A 25,682-nucleotide genomic window follows, 5' to 3' on the forward strand; every position below is an offset into this window, starting at 1 on the left:
TTCATTACTCTGTATTTTCTGCTTCTTTATTTCGATATAATGTCGAAGAAAACCGGTTTCAAGCCCTGCAGGGAGTGTGGAAAGATGATGTCCATCACGGATCCACACGAGGACTGTATTTGGTGCTTAAGTTCGGATCACGACGTGGATGGATGTTCATCGTGTCGCAAGATGAATCCGAAGGCCCTGCGGGAGAGAGAAACCAAGCTGCTTGTGGCAAAACTTAGAGCCGACAAGAGTAAGAAAACATCTAAATCTCACTCGAAGAAAAATAAGTCGAAGTCGAGATCGAAGTCGAGGTCCAGATCTCGTGAAGGTTCGGCCTCGAAGTCTTCTTCGGATCATGCTTCTAGGTCAAGGAAGAAGCATAGGAAGAGGAGACATGAGTCTCGTCATCACTCGGGTGACTAAGTCGGACTAAAGGTCGAGGTCGCCCAAGAAGGTTCGTTCGAAGGTGGTCCCTCCGCATGAGTCTCCGGATCAGGAAGCTGAGGCTTCGCCTTCGAGGTCGCAGGTCGCAGGTTCCCTCTCCGGCTCCGGAGTCCAATCCATCTCCGGCGCCTTCTCCGACTCGAGAAGTGGAAGAGGTGGTTCCTGTAGAAGTTGAATAATCTGCGCATTTTGTAGAGCCGGATTCTATCCCACCTCGAGGTCAGGCTGAAGGTATTCAACCTCCTTTTCCAGCACCGGGCCAAGACCCTTCAGCGTTCTTAAACGCTATGTATGGTGTTTTCTCAAGGGCGTGGTACCCCTCTGGTGCACCTTCGGGTCCCATGGGTCCTCTGGCATTTAATTTGGGGGTTCCTCATTCATATGCCCCGGCTCCATTCATGCAGTTTATGCCAGCCCCGTCGACGCTGTGGCAATTTCCAGCTCCGCCGAGGTCGTCACCGACTCGTCCGAAGTCGACGACTCCAATGCCGACGTCGCCCGCTCCGAGTAGACATCAGGAGCATACACCTCGGCCATCGAAGTCGGTACCGACGTCGGTTCCGACTCCATCGGAGTTGTTGATGGATCCGGTACCGAGGCGTGTTAAGGAGAGATCCAGAAGAGAAGCTCAGCGTCTCTTAGAGGAAAGAAGTTATGCCGACTCTCACCCTGATCTAGAAGAAGGTGAGCTGGGAGAAGACTGTTTTGAAGAGCTGTCTGATGCCAGTGGCCTTGATTTTTCCCCAGAGTGGGAATTACCTTCTGGACATGATACGCCTTCAGAGGATGTCCAACCATATCATGTGGTAATGAAGAAGGCTGCTGGTCTTTTAAATTTAACTTTACCAACAGTTGAATTTAAATCGAACCTACTGACAGAAGTTCTTCACTCTCCAAGTTCGGCTGTGGAGCCTTTACTTCCATTTAATGAAGCATTAACTGAGCCCATTATGGAGGTTTGGAAGAAGCCGCTCTCTGCTCCTGCTGTTTCCAAGAGTGTGGCTAGGAGATATAGGGTGGCTCCAGAGGACCCTGCTTTCTTAACATCTCACCCTTCTCCAGAGAGGCTAGTGATTCAGGCTGCATGCTCTAAGAAATCTATAAGTGCTTTTCCCCAAGTTCCTGGGGACAAGGAGGCTAAGAAACAAGATCAGTTGGCCAAGAAAACTTTCTCGTCTGCTAGTATAGCCTTAAAATCTACAAATGCCACTTGTCTCATGGGGAGGTATGTACACACACTTATGGAGTCAATGCGTGCTTTGGCTCCTAAGATCCCTGATGAGAACAGGAGTGATTTTGAGGAGGTATTGTCTGACACCCAAGCAGCGGCACGCCAGGGAATTCAGAGCGGTCTTGACACGGCTGATTCTGTGGCTAGAATTATGGGTACTGCAGTTGCTACACGGAGATCAGCTTGGCTAAAGTCCTTGGATTTTTCTGCTGATGTTCAGGCAGCGCTTTTGGATCTGCCTTTTGACGGAGAAGGACTGTTTGGCAAGAAGGCAGAAACAGCCCTCGAAAGGTTTAAAGATAGCAGAGCTACTGCTAGATCTTTGGGCCTTCAGATTAGAGGTGCTTCGTCCAAAAAGTTCAGAGGGTTTGGGCGCTCTTCTTTTCAGAACTTTAGACAAGGTCAGCAGCAGCAACAACAACAGCTGCAGCAGCAGAACACCTTGTACAGGTCATACAGGGGAAAGCAAAGGGGTCGTCTTCGAGGACGTCAAACCTCTTCCTCCTCCACCTCCTCAAACCCCCCAGCCACAGAAAAGCAGCCCTAGATCCGCCATTCAGGATCATGTGGGTCCGGTGGGGGGGTCGGCTTACCCACTTACTACGGGATTGGGAATCGGTTACATCAGATATTTGGGTTCTCAATCTCGTAGAAAATGGGTATGCCCTTCCCTTTTGGGAATTTCCTCCCAATTACCCTCCTTGCCAGGGATATTGCTCAGAGGAACATATGTTACTCCTACAGGAGGAAGTTCAATCTCTGTTAAGAAAGGGTGCGATAGAGGTGGTCCCAGAGCAGGAAAGGGGTCAGGGATGCTACTCCCGGTATTTCCTGATTCCCAAAAAGGACGGCAGGCTTCGTCCAATCCTGGATCTCAGGATCTTGAATTTGTTTCTGAAACAAGAAAAATTCAAGATGCTCACCCTTGCTCAGGTTCTTCAGGCACTGCTGGAAGAAGACTGGATGGTGTCGCTCGACTTGCAGGATGCGTACTTTCACATCCCAATCCTGAAGTCGCACAGGAAGTATCTCCGTTTTACGGTGGGATCGCAGCACTATCAGTTTGCGGTCCTTCCGTTTGGGCTTACTACTGCGCCTCGAGTCTTCACCAAGGTGATGGCGGTGGTGGCGGCGCATCTCAGGAGGTCAGGGATTCCTGTATTCCCTTATTTGGATGACTGGCTGATCAAAGCAGGGTCGTCAGAGAGAGTGCTCCATCATCTGCAGGAGACAACCCAGTTGTTGTACAGGTTGGGTTTTTCGATAAATTTACCCAAGTCTCACCTGGTGCCCTCCCAGCGCAACCTGTTCATAGGTGCTGTACTGGACACAACTGTATGTCGCGCATTCCCTCCTCCTCAAAGGATTCGCGACATACAGGAAATGATTCCTTTATTTTACAATGGAGCGGTCGTTCCAGTCCTAAAGGTCCTTCGCCTGCTCGGTCTGATGGCTTCATGCATTCTGTTGGTCAACCATGCACGCTGGCACATGAGGGCACTCCAGTGGTGCCTCCGCAGGCAGTGGTATCAGCACAACGGAGATCTCAGGGAGTCAGTGAGGATCTCCAGAGAAGCTGCGGCGGATCTGTCTTGGTGGGGCGTGGAAGGCAACCTGTCTCAGGGGAAGCCTTTTCAGTTGCCTCATCCGGTGACCACAGTGATAACGGATGCATCCACTCTAGGGTGGGGTGCTCATCTGGGGGATCTGGAGGTCAAGGGTCTTTGGTCTCCAGAGGAAAGGTTGCTTCACATCAACCTTCTAGAATTGTGGGCGATACGTTTGGCGCTCAAGGCCTTCCTCCCCTCCCTTCGCGGTCATTCGGTCCAGGTCCTGACGGACAACACGACCGCGATGTGGTACATCAACAAACAGGGAGGAGTGGGGTCGAAGTGTCTCCGCAGAGAGGCTTTGCGTCTCTGGTCCTGAGACCTGAGTCTGATGGCAAATCATCTGGCCGGAGTTCTGAACGTTCGTGCAGACAGTCTCAGTCGGCAGTTCTCTGCCGACCACGAGTGGAGGCTTCACCCGGAGGTGGTTCACGACATCTTTCAGATGTGGGGGACTCCTCGGGTGGACCTGTTCGCCACTTGCGAGAATTCTCACTGCCTGTCTTTCTGCAGTCTCCAGTATCCGATGCAAGGAGCCTTGGGGGACGCGTTCCAGTTGAGTTGGGGAAATCAACTCCATTACGCGTTTCCTCCCATACCTTTGATTCCTCGGGTTCTGAGGAAGATTCGCCAGGACCGGGCCCAAGTCATATTGGTCGCCCCGGACTGGCCAAGAAGGGTGTGGTATACAGATCTTCTCCACCTCTCCTCTCACCCGCCGCTCCGTCTCCCTCTCAGGGCAGACCTCCTCTCTCAGATGGAAGGGCAGGTTCTATTCCCCCACCTCCAGACTTTACACCTTCATGCCTGGAGATTGAACGGGGCAACCTGAATTCCTTTTCTCTCCCGCCTGACGTGGTGGATGTCATCTTGTCGGCCAGGCGTGAATCCACTAAGTCCATCTATTCTTATAGATTGTCAAAATTTGTCACGTGGTGTGGGGATAAATCTATTGACCCTTTGAGAACCCATTTGTCTGATGTTCTCCAGTTTGCCCTTTCTCTGGCGCAACAGGGGCTTGCTGTTGCCACAGTGAAGGGTTATCTTTCAGCGCTGTCGGCTTTTCTCTGTTTGCCTGACCAGCCATCTCTTTTTAAATCTCCTGTGGTTTTAAGGTTTTTGAAGGGCCTCACAAATAAGTTCCCTCCTACTCCTTTTATTGTACCTCAGTGGGACTTAAAACTTGTTTTGACTTTTTTGATGGGTGCTCCTTTCGAGCCTCTTCACAAATGTCCTATGAGGCTTCTGACTCTTAAGCCAGTCTTCCTCGTTGCAATAACCTCGGCAAGGAGGGTAATTGAGCTTCAAGCTCTTAGTTACAAGCCCCCTTTCTTGACCATTCATGCTGATCGAATGGTTCTTAGGACCAGGGCTGCTTTTCTGCCTAAGGTGGTAACTCCCTTCCATCTAGGACAGTCCATTACCCTTCCTACCTTCTATCCTCCCCCTCACCCTTCTAAGGAGGAAGAGAGACTGCACCGTCTGGACCCCAAAAGGGCGGTGTCCTTTTACTTGGACAGATCTAAAGACTTTCGTTTGGATGACCAGCTCTTCATTGGGTTTGCTGGCTGCAAGAAAGGAAGAGCGGTCCATAAAAGAACTTTGTCAAGATGGATCGTCCTCTGTATCAAGATCTGCTACTCTTTGGCCGGTAAGGAACCACCAGAGGGCATAAGGGCTCTTTCTACTAGAGCTAAGTCTTCAATCTCAGCTTTGGCTAGAGGTGTTCCTGTAGAGGATATTTGTAGAGCGGCAACTTGGTCTTCCCTCCACACTTTCGTGAAGCATTACTGCTTGGATTCCGAGGTGAGGAGGGACGGTCACTTTGCACGCTCAGTCCTTCAGGATTTCCTGGCTTAGAAGAGTGGACACCCTCCTCCGGGAGTGGGGACTGCTGTGGGACTCTATTCACAAGGTGAGGAATCCACACGGCAGATGTATCTATCAGAAGAACAAGTTACTTACCTTTGGTAAAGCTTTTTCTGGTAGATACGATATCTGCCTGTGGATTCCTCACTGACCCACCCGCCTCCCCGTTGTCCACTCTTCTATACCAGAGTTTTCTGTAATGTTTTTATTTTATTGTCAAGGAGTTGTTTATTTCAAATGTTTTATTGCATTTGCTTCACACTGTGTGTGTTACCTTGATATTTGTACTGCGTATACTGTGTATATGTCTACTGTCATTGGTCCGTCCGTGTGCCTCGAAGGCACGGAAAAAAGGGTGGAAGTGATGTCATCACGCCGGCGTGGGCCTATTATAGGCGTCGGTGACGTCAGCGGAGTCGCGAGCGATGCCGTGCCTCTATGACGTCCAAGTCCACGTCGGCACGAAGCTACAAAAAGAATTTCCGAATGTTGCTGACGCAAGCGGATATTCACAAGGTGAGGAATCCACGGGCAGATATCGTATCTACCAGAAAAAGCGTTACCGAAGGTAAGTAACTTGTTCTTTAGGTCTTGGCTAGACAAAGCCTGTGCTGTCTCGATTCGAAGAAACATGTATGTATTTTGCGGGCTTCAGCCAGACCATACTGTCATCATCTGCTCGCTCCATCGTCACTCTCATATTCTTTCTCCCCATTTGCCCATGGGATGCATTTGTCATGACTCTTCCTGTGCTTAGCCCTCGCCAAGAGCATGGACCAATTACAATATCCCTCCACTGCTTCTATTTTAGAATCTGTTTCAGGAGCTACTTCTTTTTTAAAGAGTAGTTAACATGAGCGCTCATGTTTTCACTCGCTGGTCCAAGCTCCTATGTAAATGTGACTGTAAATCTTGTTCTTATCTTGTCACCTTTGCTGTGCATTCAAAGACCGAGGTCAAATGCCAGGAGCTTCTTTACGAGGGTGACTGTTTAACTATTTTACACATGATTGGTGTATGCAAACACTCCGGTCCAGCATCAGTATGATATACTTGCAATTCTGCGTGCCCGTGATTGACTTTCAAACCACATGGCTAAATCACACTTCCATCACTTCAACTCAAAGACTCCATTTTGGAGAGCTTTTACAAAATTAAGTGATACAAAGCCTTTGCCTAGACGCATGTTGTAAAAGTAACTCACCTGCATTCATAATCAAATGCAATGTTGCACCAGCAAATCAAAGTTTAAAAAGTTCAATTTACTGGGATTATTTTTTTATTTTGATTTGCGGGTGCAAACCTACTTCTAACTCTGTGTTCATCTGACTTAATTGCAGAACCTACACTCAAACAAATGTTTTAATCACATGATTTCCTTGTAAACACATAACCAAGTAAACTCCCTCCATTTCAGCGATAGAAGTGTGATTTAAGTGTGTGTTTTGGGCGCAATTACAATTACAAATGTTTTACCAGCAAATCAGGGTACAAATAAACGTAATGATTTGGTTTCACATTTCAGGTATGCATTTACATAAAGCATCAATGAAATACCCAGAAGTGCGAGTTTATATTGACATTTCCCTTGATGTATTATTTGATAATGCCTGTGCGCTTGATTTTCAATTAGAAAGTGGCCCAGCCCCTGTTGGCTGCTGGGACTCTAACATGCAACTACAAAAAAGCAGTATTCCTTTTTACAATATTTTAATTCTGTTTCTCAGAATATTTTTATGCATTAAAGCGTGAATAATCATTTGCATTATACATTTTCAAGCATGAGCAATACAAGAAAATAAAACTTTTTACAACCACAATTTCAATCAAAAGTAAATGACCTAATGCATTTCGGGGCTAAATGCCCCTTCGTCACGGGTTCTGAAAAAAGTCAAATAAAGGAAACATATTATACAATGCAAGTATTTCGTTATCATTTTTACTTTTTATACAAACAATCAATTATGTATCTGTTTTTTTAAAGAATAAAATGAATGATGTTAATGGGGTTTTAACAGTTGGTTAGAGATATCAGGAGTATATATTGAATTCTGGAGTCAAATGCAATTATAGACATAGGGTTCGAGTAACCTTATTTATAGATTTTCTTACCGATTCGATATGATTGAATTTTCGGAAATATAAGGTATATCAGATTTCGTTTCCAGTAGTGGCAATTATTTCTAGATGTAAACAAATACATGCGAGGTTTTTAATGGACTGATTTACACCATAAACACTTGATATCGTGTTGTTTGACTTAAGCTTACCTGTCAAGTGACAGCGATATTCCTAAATAAACCTAAGGGAAACAATAAGTTGATTTTAAGGAGGCAGTCGACTGATATTCAGTTTTGACCGAACGTAACAGTACGAGTAAAGAGCAGTGTAATAATACACTGATCTTACCTGCAAGTAGCGACGCTTGCGTGAATATTTGGCGTTTCTCATACAAAGTAATGAGTAAACTAAAAAGATAAAAGACCAGCGGTTAGCGATTCTGTTTAAAACAAAAGCGGTCGGATTTCTAAACTGGAAGCGTACGCCGGACTTACCGAGAACGGGTTCGGTGAACGCTGCAAAGTTTATAGCGTGTGGGGTCTTCAGTGGATTACAGGTAGCAATATGAATTTGATCTATAAGAAACAAATCATCTCTAATTTGTCATTCAATCCAAACGGTGTCAGGGTTTGCAATTTTCTTATCCAAAAAGCTTCTCGTTGAAGGAGGATTTTAGAGTTAGCCAATCCTGGTTTTTGCGGTACGAGTTCAATAATTTGAAACTTCAGCTGTGCTATTGTATGGCGACGTTCTGTCCAATGCATTGCCAATGGTGATGTGGAACTTTGAGTGCGAATTCTACTCTTATGTTCAGAGAGTCTTATTTTCATTTTTCTCTCCGTTTTACCGACATATGCAAGTCCACAGGGACATTTTATCATGTACACTAGATGTTCTGCATCGTAATTTGCTGAATGTCTTAGTTGGATCTTTTCGCCACTTCTGGGGTGTTGAAGAATGTTACCCATGGTAGCGTTATTGCAATTTTTGCAATTCCAACATTTAGTCGTGCCTTTGTGGTTGATCTGTTTTCCACTTTCTGGTGACTTAATGCGTTTTGTGAGATGTCTTTCAAATTTTGTGCCCGTTTGTAGGCAAAAAGTGGTTTCTCTTTGAACAATGGTCCAAAATCATTCTCTGTTTCCAGGATTTCCCATAGTTTTAAAATGATTTTCTTGATGTCTCGTGATGCTGATGAATATTTGGAAACGAAGACCATCCTTTTACTTGTTTTATTTATTTTTTCTCAAGTAATTTAGATCTAGGTATTGCATTGATTTTCGCTAATTGGATATCTAGTTGTTCTGGTGGATATCCTCGCGCTATATATCTTCTCTTCTGCTCCTCAAGTGTATTAACACATGTTGTTTGTTCAGAGGTAATGCGTTTAATTCGCATGAATTGAGAAATAGGAAGATTGTTGATCAGAGTTTTAGGGTGAAAACTTTCATACAGCAGAGCTGTGTTCTTGTCTGTTGGTTTTCTGAAAACGCTAGTGTGAATTTGTTTATTGTCCAATTTAATTAGGACATCCAAAAAAGGTAAAGTGCTCTTGTCAATATGATAAGTGAATTGAATTCTTGAGTCTACTTGATTGATGGTTTTAATGTTATTTATTAATGATGTTTCGCTGTTCCTCCAAATCAAGAAAATGTCATCAATAAATCTTTTGCAGTAGATCAATCCATCTTGCCATGTTTGGTCAGCCATGATGTAGTCATGTTCAAATTATGCCATGAATATATTGGCATATACACAAGCTCCTGGAAAACCCATAGCAGTGCCATTGAGTTGTAAATAGTACTCATCTTGCCACATGAAGTAATTATTTTCCAGGCAAAATTCTAGAAGTTGAATTATGAAGCGCTTCAAAGTCTCTGGTTTGTCTTGTTGTAATAGAGCCCATTCTATTGCTTCAATTCCTAGTGCATGTGGGATGGAAGTGTAAAGCGCTACAACATCTATAGAACACAAAATTAGATTCTCATGTGTCTCAAGGCAAACGGTTGATAAGCTTCTTAGTAAATCAGATGTGTCTTCTATGTAGCTTGACCATTGCTGAATGAACGGTTGCAGATGATAATCAATGAATCTTCCAGAGTTTTCGAAGATTGATTCACATCCTGATACTATTGGCCTGAAGGGGGGATTTCTTAAGTCTTTATGAATCTTGGGAAGGAAATACATTTTAGGTCTCCTTGGGTGAGTTTGCCATAAGTATCTTTTGGTGTTGAGATCGATCCAGTTAAGTTGCTCAGCTGGTCTAAAATTGCACTTAATGTTTTCATCAAATCATTTGTTGGATCTATGCGCAATTTTGTATATATGTCTGGGTCCATGACATGTTCTGTACCATTTTTGAGATAGAAGTCTTGATCCATTATAACTAGTCCTCCTCCTTTGTCTGCTTTTTGGATTGTGATTGCCTCATTCATTGCTAGTGCTTGTAGAGCACTGTATTCTGCTCGTGTTAAATTTTTCACGTTTCTTTTGTATTTAATTTTGCTTAAATCGGCTTTCACTAAAGTTTCGAAAGTGTCCAAACTTTTGTGGGATATTGGGACGAGAAAGACACTTTTTGGTTTGAATTGGGTTATAGAATCATCAGTTGATTCTATGGGATTGACATTTGTGAAAAAATGCTTCAGGCGAAGAATTCTCATGAATTTAAAAAGTGCAACTTCTGTTTCCAATTCTGAGGTATGGTAGGCACTGACGAATGTTGTGCCTTTATTCAATAAATGTTCTTCAAATCTAGATAGATGATATTGAGAGATGTTAACTACGAGATTTTCCCCTGGCTTCTTAAACCTTTCTTCTTCTCTTTTTCTCTTTCTTTTTCCTCGTCTTGTTTTCTTTCGAACTGTTTGGAAGTTGCATGATTTGGTGGTCTGCCTTGTGCTCCTCCCTTCTCTAAAAAAGGAGTTGACGATGTTGCTATGTTGGTGGTGTCTTGCGAAGGTGTTGAAGAGTCTTTCGTTTTGTCTGATGGTTTATGACTTGATAATTGACTAGCTGGTTGTCTGGATATATTCGTATCACTGTCTGACACAACACTCTCTTCAGAAGAGGTTGGTTGTGTTCTTTTGCCACTGTATCTTCGTTGTGCATAGACTTCCGCCCAAGTGTAAGCTTCATTCAACTTGTAGTCGATTGTATCCCTTTTGAATTTACGTAATTTGGTCTCTTGTAACTCCTTGCCGTATTTATCTAGACGAGTATTAAGGTCTTCCAGAAATTTTCCCCATGGTTCTGATTCCATTCGAACTGATAGGTCTTGTTTGGCATTGAATATTTCTTCTTCAAGGTCTTTTATTGTTTTAGAAAGTTCTTCTATTAGAAGCAAAATCAAATCAAGAGAACATTTGTTGAGGATACTAAACCATTTCTCCATGAATTGTGGGTTATTGTTGAGCCTGAAAAGCATAGGACGAATTGCTAACCTGAGGCCACGTGGGATCCTCTTCACGCGATGATACTGAATTAGCGTGGAGGCGTGTAAACGTTGATTTAATTCGCGTCTGGTTAGATATTCAAGTTGACGCAATTGTTGAGCTATTGATCCACTTTGGGCATCGAATGTATTTGTTTCCTTTATGAGGTTGTATATGTCTGAAGCTTCATCTGTTGTATATGTTTTAGTAGACGCTCGGTTATCCGTAATATTTGCAATTGTTTCGAAAGACATTTTAGTGGGTGGTGCTGATGTCCACGTTTGCAGAATGGAGTGAATCTATGTATGTGTGTGGAGATCGCACTCGTTTTTCTAACTAATGATTCCAACTGGTTAGGTATGTGTGCTATGTTAGATTAATGCCTGCTGACATTTATATATGAATTAGAAAGTGGCCCAGCCCCTGTTGGCTGCTGGGACTCTAACATGCAACTACAAAAAAGCAGTATTCCTTTTTACAATATTTTGATTTTGTTTCTCAGAATATTTTTATGCATTAAAGCGTGAATAATCATTTGCATTATACATTTTCAAGCATGAGCAATACAAGAAAATATAACTTTTTACAACCACAATTTCAATCAAAAGTAAATGACCCAATGCATTTCAGGGCTAAATGCCCCTACGTCAGGGGTTCTGAAAAAAAGTCAAATAAAGGAAACATATTATACGATGCAAATATTTCGTTATCATTTTTACTTTTTATACAAACAATCAATTAAGTATCTGTTTTTTTAAAGAATAAAATGAATGATGTTAATTGGGTTTTAACTGTTGGTTAGAGATATCAGGAGTATATATTGAATTCTGAAGTCAAATGCAATTATAGACATAGGGTTCGAGTAACCTTATTTATAGATTTTCTTACCGATTCGATATGATTGAATTTTCGGAAATATAAGGTATATCAGATTTCGTTTCCAGTAGTGGCAATTATTTCTAGATGTAAACAAATACATGCGAGGTTTTTAATGGACTGATTTACACCATAAACACTTGATATCGTGTTGTTTGACTTAAGCTTACCTGTCAAGTGACAGCGATATTCCTAAATAAACCTAAGGGAAACAATATGTTGATTTTAAGTAGGCAGTCAACTGATATTCAGTTTTGACCGAACGTAACAGTACGAGTAAAGAGCAGTGTAATAATACACTGGTCTTACCTGCAAGTAGCGACGCTTACGTGAATATTTGGCGTTTCTCATACAAAGTAATGAGTAAACTAAAAAGATAAAAGACCAGCTGTTAGCGATTCTGTTTAAAACAATAGCGGTCGGATTTCTAAACTGGAAGCGTACGCTGGACTTACCGAGAACGGGTTTGGTGAACGCTGCAAAATTTTCCGTGTCGAGGACGCAATTGAAGAGTCTATCGACTTATAGTTGCAAGGTTCATCGACATAGAAATGAGACTTGCGTAATTGTTTTTGGGCGAAAATTATCAGAAATACTTCATGAGTATTCGGCAAAGAAATATAAAATGACTAAAGAATATAAATGAAAGATTTATGATGTTTGGGGTGAACAGAATATTTTTGTGAAAGCGAACGTCTATTGCAACAATGTCTTGTTGGCTATAGTCATAGAAAAGGGACTATTTATAAAAGGTGAATGAACTTTTAGTTTACCTTATTAGACAGGAAACATTTTTAGTTTAAGTGGTGGAGTTTACTCGCATGTTATATAATTTTGGAAATTATTAACCTCACAGCGTAGTTCTAGACATAAACAGTCAAAATCATCGAACCAAGTTGTGCGTATACAAAGACATTTTGATCAACTCATATAATCATCTGCAGATGCATATATACACGTTCTGATGGATATTCTAAACAGTTATATATATACTCTCTGAATTCTAATATTTGTGTGTAAGTGCAAAAAAATATATGTATAGCGTGTGGGGTCTTCAGTGGATTACAGGTAGCAATATGAATTTGATCTATAAGAAACAAATCATCTCTAATTTGTCATTCAATCCAAACGGTGTCAGGGTTTGCAATTTTCTTACCCAAAAAGCTTCTCGTTGAAGGAGGATTTTAGAGTTATTCAATCCTGGGTTTTGCGGTACTAGTTCAATAATTTGAAATTTCAGCTGTGCTATTGTATGGCGACGTTCTGTCCAATGCATTGCCAATGGTGATGTGGAACTTTGAGTGCGAATTCTACTCTTATGTTCAGAGAGTCTTATTTTCATTTTTCTCTCCGTTTTACCGACATATGCAAGTCCACAGGGACATTTTATCATGTACACTAGATGTTCTGCATCGCAATTTGCTGAATGTCTTAGTTGGATCTTTTCGCCACTTCTGGGGTGTTGAAGAATGTTACCCATGATAGCGTTATTGAAATTTTTGCATTTCCAACATTTAGTCGTGCCGTTGTGGTTGATCTGTTTTCCACTTTCTGGTGACTTAATGCGTTTTGTGAGTAGTTCTTTCAAATTTTGTGCTCGTTTGTAGGCAAAAAGTGTCTTTCTCGCCCCAATATCCCACAAAAGTTTGGACACTTTCGAAACTTTAGTGAAAGCCGATTCAAGCAAAATTAAATACAAAAGAAACTTGAAAAATTTAACACGAGCAGAATACAGTGCTCTACAAGCACTAGCAATGAATGAGGCAATCACAATCCAAAAAGCAGACAAAGGAGGAGGACTAGTTATAATGGATCAAGACTTCTATCTCAAAAAAGGTACAGAACATGTCATAGACCCAGACGTTTATACAAAATTGCGCATAGATCCAACAAATGATTTGATGAAAACATTAAGTGCAATTTTAGACCAAGCTGAGCAAATTAACTGGATCGATCTCAACACCAAAAGATACTTATGGCAAACTCACCCAAGGAGACCTAAAATGTATTTCCTTCCCAAGATTCATAAAGACTTAAGAAATCCCCCCTTCAGGCCAATAGTATCAGGATGTGAATCAATCTTCGAAAACTCTGGAAGATTCATTGATTATCATCTGCAACCGTTCATTCAGCAATGGTCAAGCTACATAGAAGACACATCTGATTTACTAAGAAGCTTATCAACCGTTTGCCTTGAGACACATGAGAATCTAATTTTGTGTTCTATAGATGTTGTAGCGCTTTACACTTCCATCCCACATGCACTAGGAATTGAAGCAATAGAATGGGCTCTATTACAACAAGACAAACCAGAGACTTTGAAGTGCTTCATAATTCAACTTCTAGAATTTTGCCTGGAAAATAATTACTTCATGTGGCAAGATGAGTACTATTTACAACTCAATGGCACCGCTATGGGTTTTCCAGGAGCTTGTGTATATGTTATGTTATGTTACGTGAATTTGTACTGCGCACAGCTGCCCCAGCCAAGGGGCGTCCCAGCGCATGTCAAGGTAACACGCAACAACCACAGGAAACACAACAGCTAAAAGTAGGAAAATAAGATTTAAAACAGGAAAGTTTTTATCGCCTTGCGGAAAGAAAGAAGGTCTTCCAACAGCCGAATCTCCACCGGGAGAGAATTCCAGAGTTCGGCCGCTTTGACCCGGAAGGAACGACCACCAATACGGCACAGCTTGTAACGCGGAGTGATGGCAAGAGCTTGGCCCAAGGATCTCAGGTGACGGGTGGGGACATACCAGGACAGAAGACCCGTAAGAGTTAGAGGGGCCGTGCCCTTTAGGATCTTAAAAGACAGGCACAGCACTTTAAACTGGATTCTTGCTCTAACCGGCAGCCAGTGCAGCGCTTTCAGAGTGCCGGAAACAGGGCAGGATCTGGGAAGACCAACGATGGCTCTGGCAGCCGCGTTCTGCACTCGTTGGTGGCGGGTGACTTCGGCCAAGTTAGCGCCGACCAGTAGAGAGCTGGCATAGTCCAGGCGCGATGTAACAGTCGCCTGGATAACCAACTGCCGTGTATTAGAATCGAAAAACTTCAGAACTGGTCGCAAAGCCCGGAGAATTCCAAAACAGCAAGCTGCTGTTTTCTTCGTGTGCCCCACAAAGCTGAGAGTGGGATCCATCCACACTCCCAAGTTTTTTAATTCTGTCACCGGACGGGGGGCCGGCCCAAGCTCCGAAGGCCACCACCTGTCCCCCCAGAGATCTGCCCTTCTACCGACGATCATGATCTCGGTCTTCTTCGCGTTGAGCTGGAGGCAGTTGGCCTTCATCCAGCTTGCCACCGCTCTGAGTCCACTCTGAAACCTGGGGGCATCCTGGTCCGCATCCCCGCTGATCGTAACCGCTAGCTGGGTGTCATCGGCGTATGACACCATTGTCATACCCCACTGCCTGACAACCTCAGCTAGCGGTCTCACGTAAAGATTGAACAACGTGGGGCTCAGCGAGGATCCCTGCGGCACTCCCTGTTTCAGAGGATGGAAACTGGACTGGAACGGAGGAATCGCCACGCAGAAGAGACGACCATCGAGGAAGGACTGGAACCACTGGAGGGCGGACCCCCCCACTCCAATCTCCTCCAGGCGGTGCAACAGGATGGAATGAGAGACAGTATCAAAGGCGGCGCTTAGATCTAATAATACCAGCGCCGCCGTCTGTCCTGCATCCATCACTGTGCGGAGATGTTCAGCCATGGTGAGAAGGGCGGTTTACGTGCTGTGCCCAGCACGAAACCCGTTCTGGGTGGGGTCTAAGATGTTGGCGCAAGTGAGGTGGTTGGAAAGAACCTTGTTCACGTGGGCCTCTACGACTTTGGTCGGCCAGGGGAGCAGGGAAATAGGCCGGTAGTTTTCCGGCTTTTCCGGGTCCAAAGAGGGTTTCTTTAAAATAGGAGAAACCACAGCCCGCTTCCAGCTTGTTGGAACCGTACCTGAGGCCAGTGAGATGTTAATCAGGGAGAGTACCGAGGTACGCCCCACAAACAACTGGTCTCTGAAAAGGGCTGGCTTAAGCGGATCAGCGGGCGACCCGGATTTCACCTGCTGCGCCAAGATGGTAAAGCCCTCGGGTGTCAACGGGGGTAGCACCTGAAGCAGAAAATGTCCGCCAAAGTTGCGTGGAGTACCTGCCGGTAACCTAGTATCCGAAAAAGTTGAATAGATGTTTTGAACTTTTCCTAAAAAGAACCGGGCAAGGGCCTCACAATGCACGATGGAACTCGTTGTTATGGCCGGGGCACGTTTTGCCACAAGGTCCTTTACCACTTTAAAGATGGTTTTAGAAGGGTTAAGGCTATTGCCGAACTCCGCCGCGTAAAAAGATGCCCGGGCCCGACATATAGCACGGTGCCGATATATTCATGGCAAAATTTGAACATGACTACATCATGGCTGACCAAACGGCGGCTGGTGACATTTCAAAGTGGAGGGGCGTAAAAGTTGGGGATGAATGCCATGTTGCAATAAAAGCTAGTGAGACGGTTGTCATAAGGGGAGGTTCAGTGGAGAGGGAGGATTCTCCAGAAATTTGGAAAAAAAGAGTAGGCAAATGGTGCATTTTAAAGCACATTTGAGCAAGCATGAAGGTTTATAAAACAATTGTGAATGCATATCCTTGAAACATTAAAACACTAGAAACCGGCTGCCCCATATATTACTGCATTACTGCACCATGTCATAGGTAAACTTGTTATAGAAGTGAGGTGATGTGTCAAGTTAAATTTCACAAAAAGGATATCCTGTTTTAACTAAATCAGTATCTCCCACTTGCAGCTCTATCCACGCTCAAACTAGACACAGTATTCATGGTCTCTCAGATTCTCAGCAACTCAATACTAAAAACAAAACTCTGGCTTTCTGGATATTGCTGTAACCTATACATATGATGCAATCACTGTCCTTTTCTGTGCAACTACAATAGTTAACGTTCTATTTTTACTATGCACTCTATAGTCAAGTTGAAAAAAATTAAAATAAAACATTTCGTGTCATAGAGTTTGTAGCCTGCCCAAGCCCATAGATCACGATTACCACCACTTTCATCCCCATCAAATACAGATAGCCATCCATCACCAGTCCCGTGTTTATTTTCTGCCAAATCCTTTGCAATTATTGCTCGAATTTTAAAGGAGCTTGAGAAGGAAAACCTCTGCTACTCTACACAATATTGCTGCGTGGTGGCAAAGTCCTACTCTCATTCACGCACCAGTTGACGCATGTATTTAAAACAAAGAAATACATCATTCAGAAAGTAAAACGTTACTTTTTCACAGCAAAAACACTCCATGACTGCCCACATGCCATGCCAGGATAAATATAGGCAGGCAGGGCTCTTCAAACTCTGGGCAGCAGGGCCCAGATAAGGCGCGCGTGCCCCCTTCTCCCATGCTGCGCATCAACAATTACCCAGGCCTGTCCATTATTACCACTGTTTTCAATGTTGTAACAAAGCAGAAGCTCACTAACATTACCGCAAATAATCTCGGGGACACCCTCACATTTCTCATATGTCAGGTAGTTTTGATCTAAAAAACTTTTTTTATAGATGTTACGTGAAACGTAAACACAATATGTCTCTTCAAAATGTATGGTATAGATTCCCACATCAAAAATAAATTAAAGTAAAGCAGTATTTTAAACAATTAGGAATTATTCAAGGTAATCAGGGCAAGATTTTCTGCAGAACAGTGCACACTCTGTCAGGAGGCTCCTTGAAAGTCTTGGGCCCTGGGCCAGAGCCCACTTTGCCCCTGCCCCAAAACGTCTCTGAGTAAGAGGAGCCACTCTTTGGAAATCTCTGCCAAAAATTAGCGCAACAGACCTAATGCTATCTAGATTAGATATAATGTGAAACTGGACAATTCAAAAATTAAACTGGATGTCCACTAACATAACTCAGGTCAGGGTGTACATCTCCCTGCACCTACATATCGATGGTCACCATTAGAAGTTGGGCAGGTAAACCTTTACTGAGTCCGCAAGCCTCCTTTGTGTCCTGGTGCTGGCTGCGATATCAGTACTACCAGGTGGAATCAAAGGGGGTGGTAGTTTTCATGTAACAGATTCACCGACACATAAACGTATAAAAGGCATGACCCTGCAGGGAGGCTAATTAGCTAACTGGCTTCTGATTGGGCCCCACCTCTATTCACAAAACGAAAGTACAGGGGAACACAGTAGATGTGGGAAAACATTTATCGAGTTCAAATATTTAGGTAAACGAAAAAAAAAATCTGACAGGCAAGTATAATATTTAGCACCAGAGAGCGATTTTTAAAGAGTTCTGCGACTATGCTGGTGCCCGATTAGAGACCCTATCCTATTAAAGACAAGTGGAACATTCTTGCGTTTGTCACACAAGGCAGAAAGAACGGATGCTGGTTTTTGGCATGCAAATTACTTTAGCATTGCTTTCAAAGGTGCATCCCTGCGATGCACTTCTGAAGCATTCACAGCTGCGTGCAAGGTTCAAGCAGGACGCGGGCCTAACTGCCTGGACTGCACCAGACCAATCAGTCCGTGTTCCCGCTATGTAAACATTAACACTCTTTGAAGTGCAGAGTGGCTTGACTCTGCACTTGAAAGAGTGTTAATGTTTTATAGCGGGAATGCACGCAACGGTTCAAGAGCTAGCCTAGCCACACACACACATGAAAGTCGCAGCTCGCAATACTTGGGAGGGGGGAGGAGGGGGATGGTCGCGCGGGGGGGTGGAGGCCGCCGGGGAAGTTTAAAATTTAATTATAATAAAAGAAAACTTACCGGTCTGCGCCGCCTCTGCTCGACTGCTCCTGGGCCGGGGTCTCGCGCTCCTCAACAAACCGGAACAGCTACGACATCACTGTGCAACCTCTCTACGTGCCAGGCCCAGGATTGGCTGAGGGCAAGGATACTATCTGCCCATTAGGAGACGGGGGCTGCGGCATGAAGCAACCCTCGGTCTCTTAAGGGGTACACTAGTGCGCAAGTGCGGGCTGATCGTAAATATGATCAGCCCAACAACGAACATGCTCAGTAGCAATGCAGTGACGTGGCTGTTTAGTGCCGTGCCTGCTGTCACTCAAACGCTGCCGCAGCCCCACCCCCTTCAGCGCGATGTCCGTAGTTCTGTTATACTGTTCTCCGATGTTAATTCCAATCATTAGTCCTGATTGGAATTAGCGTGGGAGAAGTAGAACAAAGAATTTGAATGGTATTAGTAGTGGGGCAACGCCCCAGCACCCCCAATGGACGCACCGCCACTGATGGCAAGATGCATTGATCTACTACAAAAGATTTATTGATGACATTTTCTTGATTTGGAGGAACAGCGAAACATCATTAACAAATAACATTAAAACCATCAATCAAGTAGACTCAAGAATTCAATTCACTTATCATATTGACAAGAGCGCTTTACCTTTTTTGGATGTCCTAATTAAATTGGACAATAAACAAATTCATACTAGCGTTTTCAGAAAAACAACGGACAAGAACACAGCTCTGCTGTATGAAAGTTTTCACCCTAAAACTCTGATCAACAATCTTCCTATTTCTCAATTCATGCGAATTAAACTCATTACCTCTGAACAAACAACATGTGTCAATACACTTGAGGAGCAGAAGAGAAGATATATAGCGTGAGGATATCCACCAGAACAACTAGATATCCAATTAGCGAAAATCAATGCAATACCTAGATCTAAATTACTTGAGAAAAAAATAAAGAAAACAAGTAAAAGGATGGTCTTCGTTTCCAAATATTCATCAGCATCACGAGACATCAAGAAAATCATTTTAAAACGATGGGAAATCCTGGAAACAGAGAATGATTTTGGACCATTGTTCAAAGAGAAACCACTTTTTGCCTACAAACGGGCACAAAATTTGAAAGAACTACTCACAAAACGCATTAAGTCACCAGAAAGTGGAAAACAGATCAACCACAAAAGCACGACTAAATGTTGGAATTGCAAAAATTGCAATAAGGCTATCATGGGTAACATTCTTCAACACCCCAGAAGTGACGAAAAGATCCAACTAAGACATTCAGCAAATTGCGATGCAGAACATCTAGTGTACATGATAAAATGTCCCTGTGGACTTGCATATGTCGGTAAAACGGAGAGAAAAATGAAAATAAGACTCTCTAAACATAAGAGTGGAATTCGCACTCAAAGTTCCCCATCACCATTTGCAATGCATTGGACAGAACGTCGCCATAAAATAGCACAGCTGAAGTTTCAAATTATTGAACTAGTACCGCAAAAACCAGGATTGGATAACTCTAAAATCCTCCTTCAACGAGAAGCTTTTTGGATAAGAAAATTACAAACCCTGACACCGTTTTGATTGAATGACAAATTAGAGATGATTTGTTTCTTATAGATCAAATTCATATTGCTACCTGTAACCCACACGCTATACATATATTTTTTTGCACTTACACACAAATATTAGAATTCAGAGAGTATATATAACTGTTTAGAATATCCATCAGAACGTGTATATATGCATCTGCAGATGATTATATAAGTTGATCAAAATGTCTTTGTATACGCACAACTTGGTTGGATGATTTTGACTGTTTATGTCTAGAATTACGCTGTGAGGTTAATAATTTCCAAAATTATATAACATGCGAGTAAACTCCACCACTTAAACTAAAAAAAATTCCTGTCTAATAAGGTAAACTAACAGTTCATTCCCCTTTTATAAATAGTCCCTTTTCTATGACTATAGCCAACAAGACATTGTTGCAATAGACGTTCGCTTTCACAAAAATATTCTGTTCACCCCAAACATCATAAATCTTTCATTTATATTCTTTAGTCATTTTATATTTCTTTGCCGAATACTCATGAAGTATTTCTGATAATTTTCGGCCGAAAACAATCACGCAAGTCTCATTTCTATGTCGATGAACCTTGCAACTATAAGTCGATAGAGACAAAGGACTCTTCAATTGCGTCCTTGACACGGAAAACTTTGCAGCTTTCACCGAACCCGTTCTCGGTAAGTCCAGCGTACGCTTCCAGTTTAGAAATCCGACCGCTATTGTTTTAAACAGAATCGCTAACCGCTGGTCTTTTATCTTTTAAGTTTACTCATTACTTTGTATGAGAAACGCCAAATATTCACGCAAGCGTCGCTACTTGCAGGTAAGACCAGTGTATTATTACACTGCTCTTTACTCGTACTGTTACGTTCGGTCAAAACTGAATATCAGTCGACTGCCTCCTTAAAATCAACTTATTGTTTCCCTTAGGTTTATTTAGGAATATCGCTGTCACTTGACAGGTAATCTTAAGTCAAACAACACGATATCAAGTGTTTATGGTGTAAATCAGTCCATTAAAAACCTTGCATGTATTTGTTTACATCTAGAAATAATTGCCACTACTGGAAACAAAATCTGATATACCTTATATTTCCGAAAATTCAATCATATCGAATCGGTAAGAAAATCTATAAATAAGGTTACTCGAACCCTATGTCTATAATTGCATTTAACTCCAGAATTCAATATATACTCCTGATATCTCTAACCAACTGTTAAAACCCCATTAACATCATTCATTTTATTCTTTAAAAAAACAGATACATAATTGATTGTTTGTATAAAAAGTAAAAATGATAACGAAATACTTGCATCGTATAATATGTTTCCTTTATTTGACTTTTTTTCAGAACCCCTGACGAAGGGGCATTTAGCCCCGAAATGCATTGGGTCATTTACTTTTGATTGAAATTGTGGGTGTAAAAAGTTTTATTTTCTTGTATTGCTCATGCTTGAAAATGTATAATGCAAATGATTATTCACGCTTTAACGCATAAAAATATTCTGAGAAAGAGAATTAAAATATTGTAAAAAGGAATACTGCTTTTTTGTAGTTGCATGGTAGAGTCCCAGCAGCCAACAGGGGCTGGGCCACTTTCTAATTCATATATCAATGTCAGCAGGCATTAATCTAACATAGCACACATACCTAACCAGTTGGAATCATTAGTTAGAAAAACGAGTGCGATCTCCACACACATACATAGATTCACTTGATTTTCAATTGTCACATCCATCAAATTTAGTGCTGACCATCGCATGGAAACAATAGTGACTAAGTTATATTTTCCTACATACATTCCCTTTATATACCATTTTTATTAATCCCTTGGAACAGAACTAAATAGTGGAAATAAACATACTTAATAGGAACCTATATATTGTGCCATACATGCAGGGAGACCACAATAACAAATACCAATTTCTTACGTTATGCCAACTAATGCAAATAACATTGTTATTACATGATGTCATTTGTAAGAGGAGAACTGCTGTGGCCGCGTCGCTACTGTATGGCGATGCAAGTCTGCTGTGGTGCTTTAAGTGGTACGGTCTTGTGGAGTTAGAGTGCTATTGGACTGATCAATAGTGGCTCAGAGTTTACAATTCACAAAGGACTCGGAAAGGAAGGTATGTATAGTAGGGCGAGTCTACCAAAGGCTAAGATTTAGCAGGGAACAACTGCTGAGATCAAGTACAGGGTATGCGTTGTTCTTGTTTATGTTATTAACCTGCAGATATTTAACCTCTTCCATGCTGGTGACGGAACCGCTCCGTCACCAGCCTCGGTCGTGCTGTGCTGGTGACGGAGCGGTTCCGTCACGGCCCGCTCGGCGCGCCTGCGCGGTGCGTTCTATTGAGCGGGCAGGGCCGTGACGGAACCGCTCCGTCACAAGCACAGCGCTCCCGAGGCGCGGCGCTCCCATGCTCGTGACGGAACAGCTCCGTCACGAGCATGGGAGCGCCGCACGGCCCCCCCCTAGCGCTGCGGCGGAACTGCCGCCGCAGCGAAGGTGTTAATAGTTTAAAGGGACATGTTTTAAACAAATTAATTGTACTGTGCTGTAAAAGTGTGCACACTGGATGGGGAATACTAAAATGATGCACAGATCCAGTAACTAAGTTATAATTCTTTAATGCACTATATTCAAATTCGTAAACGTTTGCTAAACTTTGACTAAAGAATTCCAAGCATCCAAATGTATGTTGAACCTCTACAGTTTGGGACCGAAATGCATTCTGAGACTTCATTTAGATTAAATTATTAAAATACCAGCAATACAATTCAAATACTAAATAGTTACAAATGTTTATTAATAACAACTTTGAATATCTTTTTTTTCTTGAAGGGACCATGCGGCTACTGTTTCGCCATGCCATCATGCCCCTCTGGTAGTAAGAGCACGGTAAGCTTGACTAAAAATTGCTTTCACTCACAGGCTAAATTGCTACACTGTGAAAAATGTTTTTTTTATAAAAACGAAAATATATAGAGTCAAAATCATGAAATGTTATTCATATTTATCCTCAAGCAAGTTGCTGAACATCAGGACACTGTCAAACAGGTGGGAGTGAAATCATAAATGCAATATTAATAAACAAGAAGCAACCAGGTAGGTAACCAGTTACAAAGTTGAGGAACAATGAAATGAGAAGAGTGAAGATAGTGTGACCGAGAGAGAAAAGGAAGGGATGGGGGGGAGAAAATGAACTGACTCAGAAAGAGGAAAGGAAAAACCATTATAAACAAAAACTATCCGCTCCAACCAAAAATTCGATGTCCATTTTTTACCTCATCAAGTACATAAATGTATTCTGATTATTTAATAATTTCACGCATATTCTTTTTCTTCTTCTTGACGCACCTCGGCCTTTGGTCTTCATTTACATGAGTTCCAATTGCCGTGATAACTTTCTCTCCTGTTTATATTATATATTGTACATCTGTGATCACTGTCCATTATGATCTTGATTTAGGCTACACATATGAGTAATGTACCTGTCAAATATTAGATAGGTGAACAGCAATGTTTGTGAGTGCTCCATACTCACCTCACTGGCTCAGATTCAGCATCAAGGTACGAATGCATCAACATACTTCTTCGACCAGCAAGCACCCGCTTCTGGACTATAATAGGGGAAATGAGACACACAAATGTGATACTATAAACCCTTCACAGAGCCTCTTGTCGAAAATGCACACACTCCGGAAGCCTGCAAGAACAGTACTTTACTGTACAATAGTACAGATTGAGAGGTGTGGCTGGAGTTCAAACAAGATAGCCCTGCCTAAAAAGGCTGGCTGCTCGGTGACAACAGGACCAGGACAATCGTTTCAATCATCCTGACCATGTCATGGATGAAAGGGTCCAATTAGTGTAGTGAAAAACCTGAGAACAACTGTTGCCCCCGGCACCAAAAAACATAAATGTGCAAATGAGTACAAAGATGGGGTCCTACCTTTCACGGCTATAGGAAGCCATTAAGATGAGAAAGTGGCAGCTAGAGAGGCCACATGGGAGAGGTAGCATCAACCATAGCCTGTGAAGGTAAGATTGGTGGGGCAGTGGGGCCGGGTGGGGGGATTTCGACAGACGACGAGGGGAAATGAATTATTACCTGCACAGGCCATGAGCCTGAGTAGCATGCTGAGGGAGAAGGAGATAGGCGAAGCTGGAGTGAGGGGCAGGACTCTGTCTGGAGTCCCTCAGGGTTAAGAACTAAAGCCCTTCAGGCTAACATATGTCTCTGGTCAAGGCAGAGCAGGTGAAATGCAGTGTTTGTGTAAACAGAGAGAGTGGCGACACAGGACATGGGCGGGACTCACAGGTCCTCATCCACGACTGGTAAATATTAGGAAATTCCCCATGAGCACAGGGAACATGATTAAATGAGGTGAATGGGTGTGGAGGGGAGTGAGTGGTGTCCTGGAGGACTGCATAGGTGCTGTCTACAAAATGACAAGGCCCACTGACCATACTCCATACGCTAGGGGGACACTGAAGAAGGAGTTTGAGTTTGAGTTTAAAAATATTTCTAGAGCGCGCGTACACCGAGCGGTTTCATGGCGCTTTTTGTAGTACTACAAACCCAAATGAACGAGAAGAACTAGGAACCAGGAACAGATTTAAGAGGGAAATGCCTGGGAAAAAAGAAGAGTTTTTAGAGCTTTGCGGAAAAGGGAGTACTGGGGACAAGATCTCAAGGAAAGTGGGAGAGAGTTCCAGAAAACAGGAGCCACAGTTGAAAACTTGGATCCTCCCCATTTTTTCCGTTTAAAACGGGGAACAGTGAGAAGCTGTTGGGTGGACGAGCGCAATTCTCTGGTCGGGGTGTAATCATGGATAGCAGAGCTAATAAAGGCAGGGGCGGAACCAGACCGGGCATTAAAAACGATGCAGCCAAGTTTGAAGAGGGCACGTTGCTGAACAGGGAGCCAGTGTAGAGATTTAAGAAGGGGCGTGACATGATGACACTTAGGTAGGTTAAACACAAGACGGGCTGCCTGGTTCTGGACCAACTGGAGACGCCGCATGAGGTACGCCGGCATGCCACAATAAAGGGCATTGCCGTAGTCCAAGCGGGACGTCACCATAGCCAGAAGTATGAGTTTGAGGGCGGATGGGGTGAAAAACCGGGAGACCTTACGTATAGTCCGGAGGGAAAGAAAAGCTGAGGAAACAACCGCACTGACTTGGGAGTGAAGGGAAAGTTGGTCATTAAATTTAAAACCAAGAGTTTTAACCGAGGAAACAGGGATGGGTGGGGGACCTAAGGAAGGGGGCCAAAAGAGTGAGGACCAAGGACTGGAGCAACCACCCGTCAACACCATTTCCGTTTTGTCGGGATAGAGTTTCAGGTGGTTGTGATTCATCTAGTCCTGAATGAAGGTCATAACAGAGTGAAAGTTGGATATGGACACAGAAGAAGAAGAAAGTGAAAAGATAAGCTGGAGATCATCTGCATAATTATAGACAGAGACCTCCAGCTGTTGTAGAGCGAAAATAAGAGGGGCGATGTATAAATTAAATAACAGTGGTGACAGTGAAGAACCTTGGGGGACCCCGCAAGGAGCTAAAACATAGACACAAAGGCAGGTGCTGGATGCATGAGGATGGAGCACCCAAAACACTGGCCATTGGGTGAAAGAAAGGAAAACCGAAAGATCACTGGGGGAAGCAGAAATGGGAATAGGGGTGAGCCTAAGCAACTAGCAAGCCAGAGGTGTTACTAGGATATACTGCTACTCGCTCTCTCCTTTCCCAAACCCAGACAGTCAGCTAGGAGTGCCTAAGCCCTGAAGTCAGTAGAGCTTAACCAGAGCTAA

The 25,682-nt window shown here is 43.0% G+C and overlaps 1 protein-coding gene across 1 annotated transcript in view; it reads left to right on the top strand.

The window, feature by feature from the left end:
- Positions 1-25,682, top strand: part of STAB2 (stabilin 2) — a 944,658-nt gene that overhangs the window by 745,442 nt on the left and 173,534 nt on the right. Inside the window, exon 54 of the mRNA XM_078674824.1 lies at positions 22,705-22,761. Coding sequence (XP_078530950.1) covers positions 22,705-22,761 — 57 coding nt within the window. The remainder of the gene's footprint in view (positions 1-22,704; positions 22,762-25,682) is intronic.

The sequence above is a fragment of the Lissotriton helveticus genome, chromosome 1_1 (assembly GCF_964261635.1).
Source record: "Lissotriton helveticus chromosome 1_1, aLisHel1.1, whole genome shotgun sequence".
NCBI lineage: Eukaryota > Metazoa > Chordata > Amphibia > Caudata > Salamandridae > Lissotriton > Lissotriton helveticus.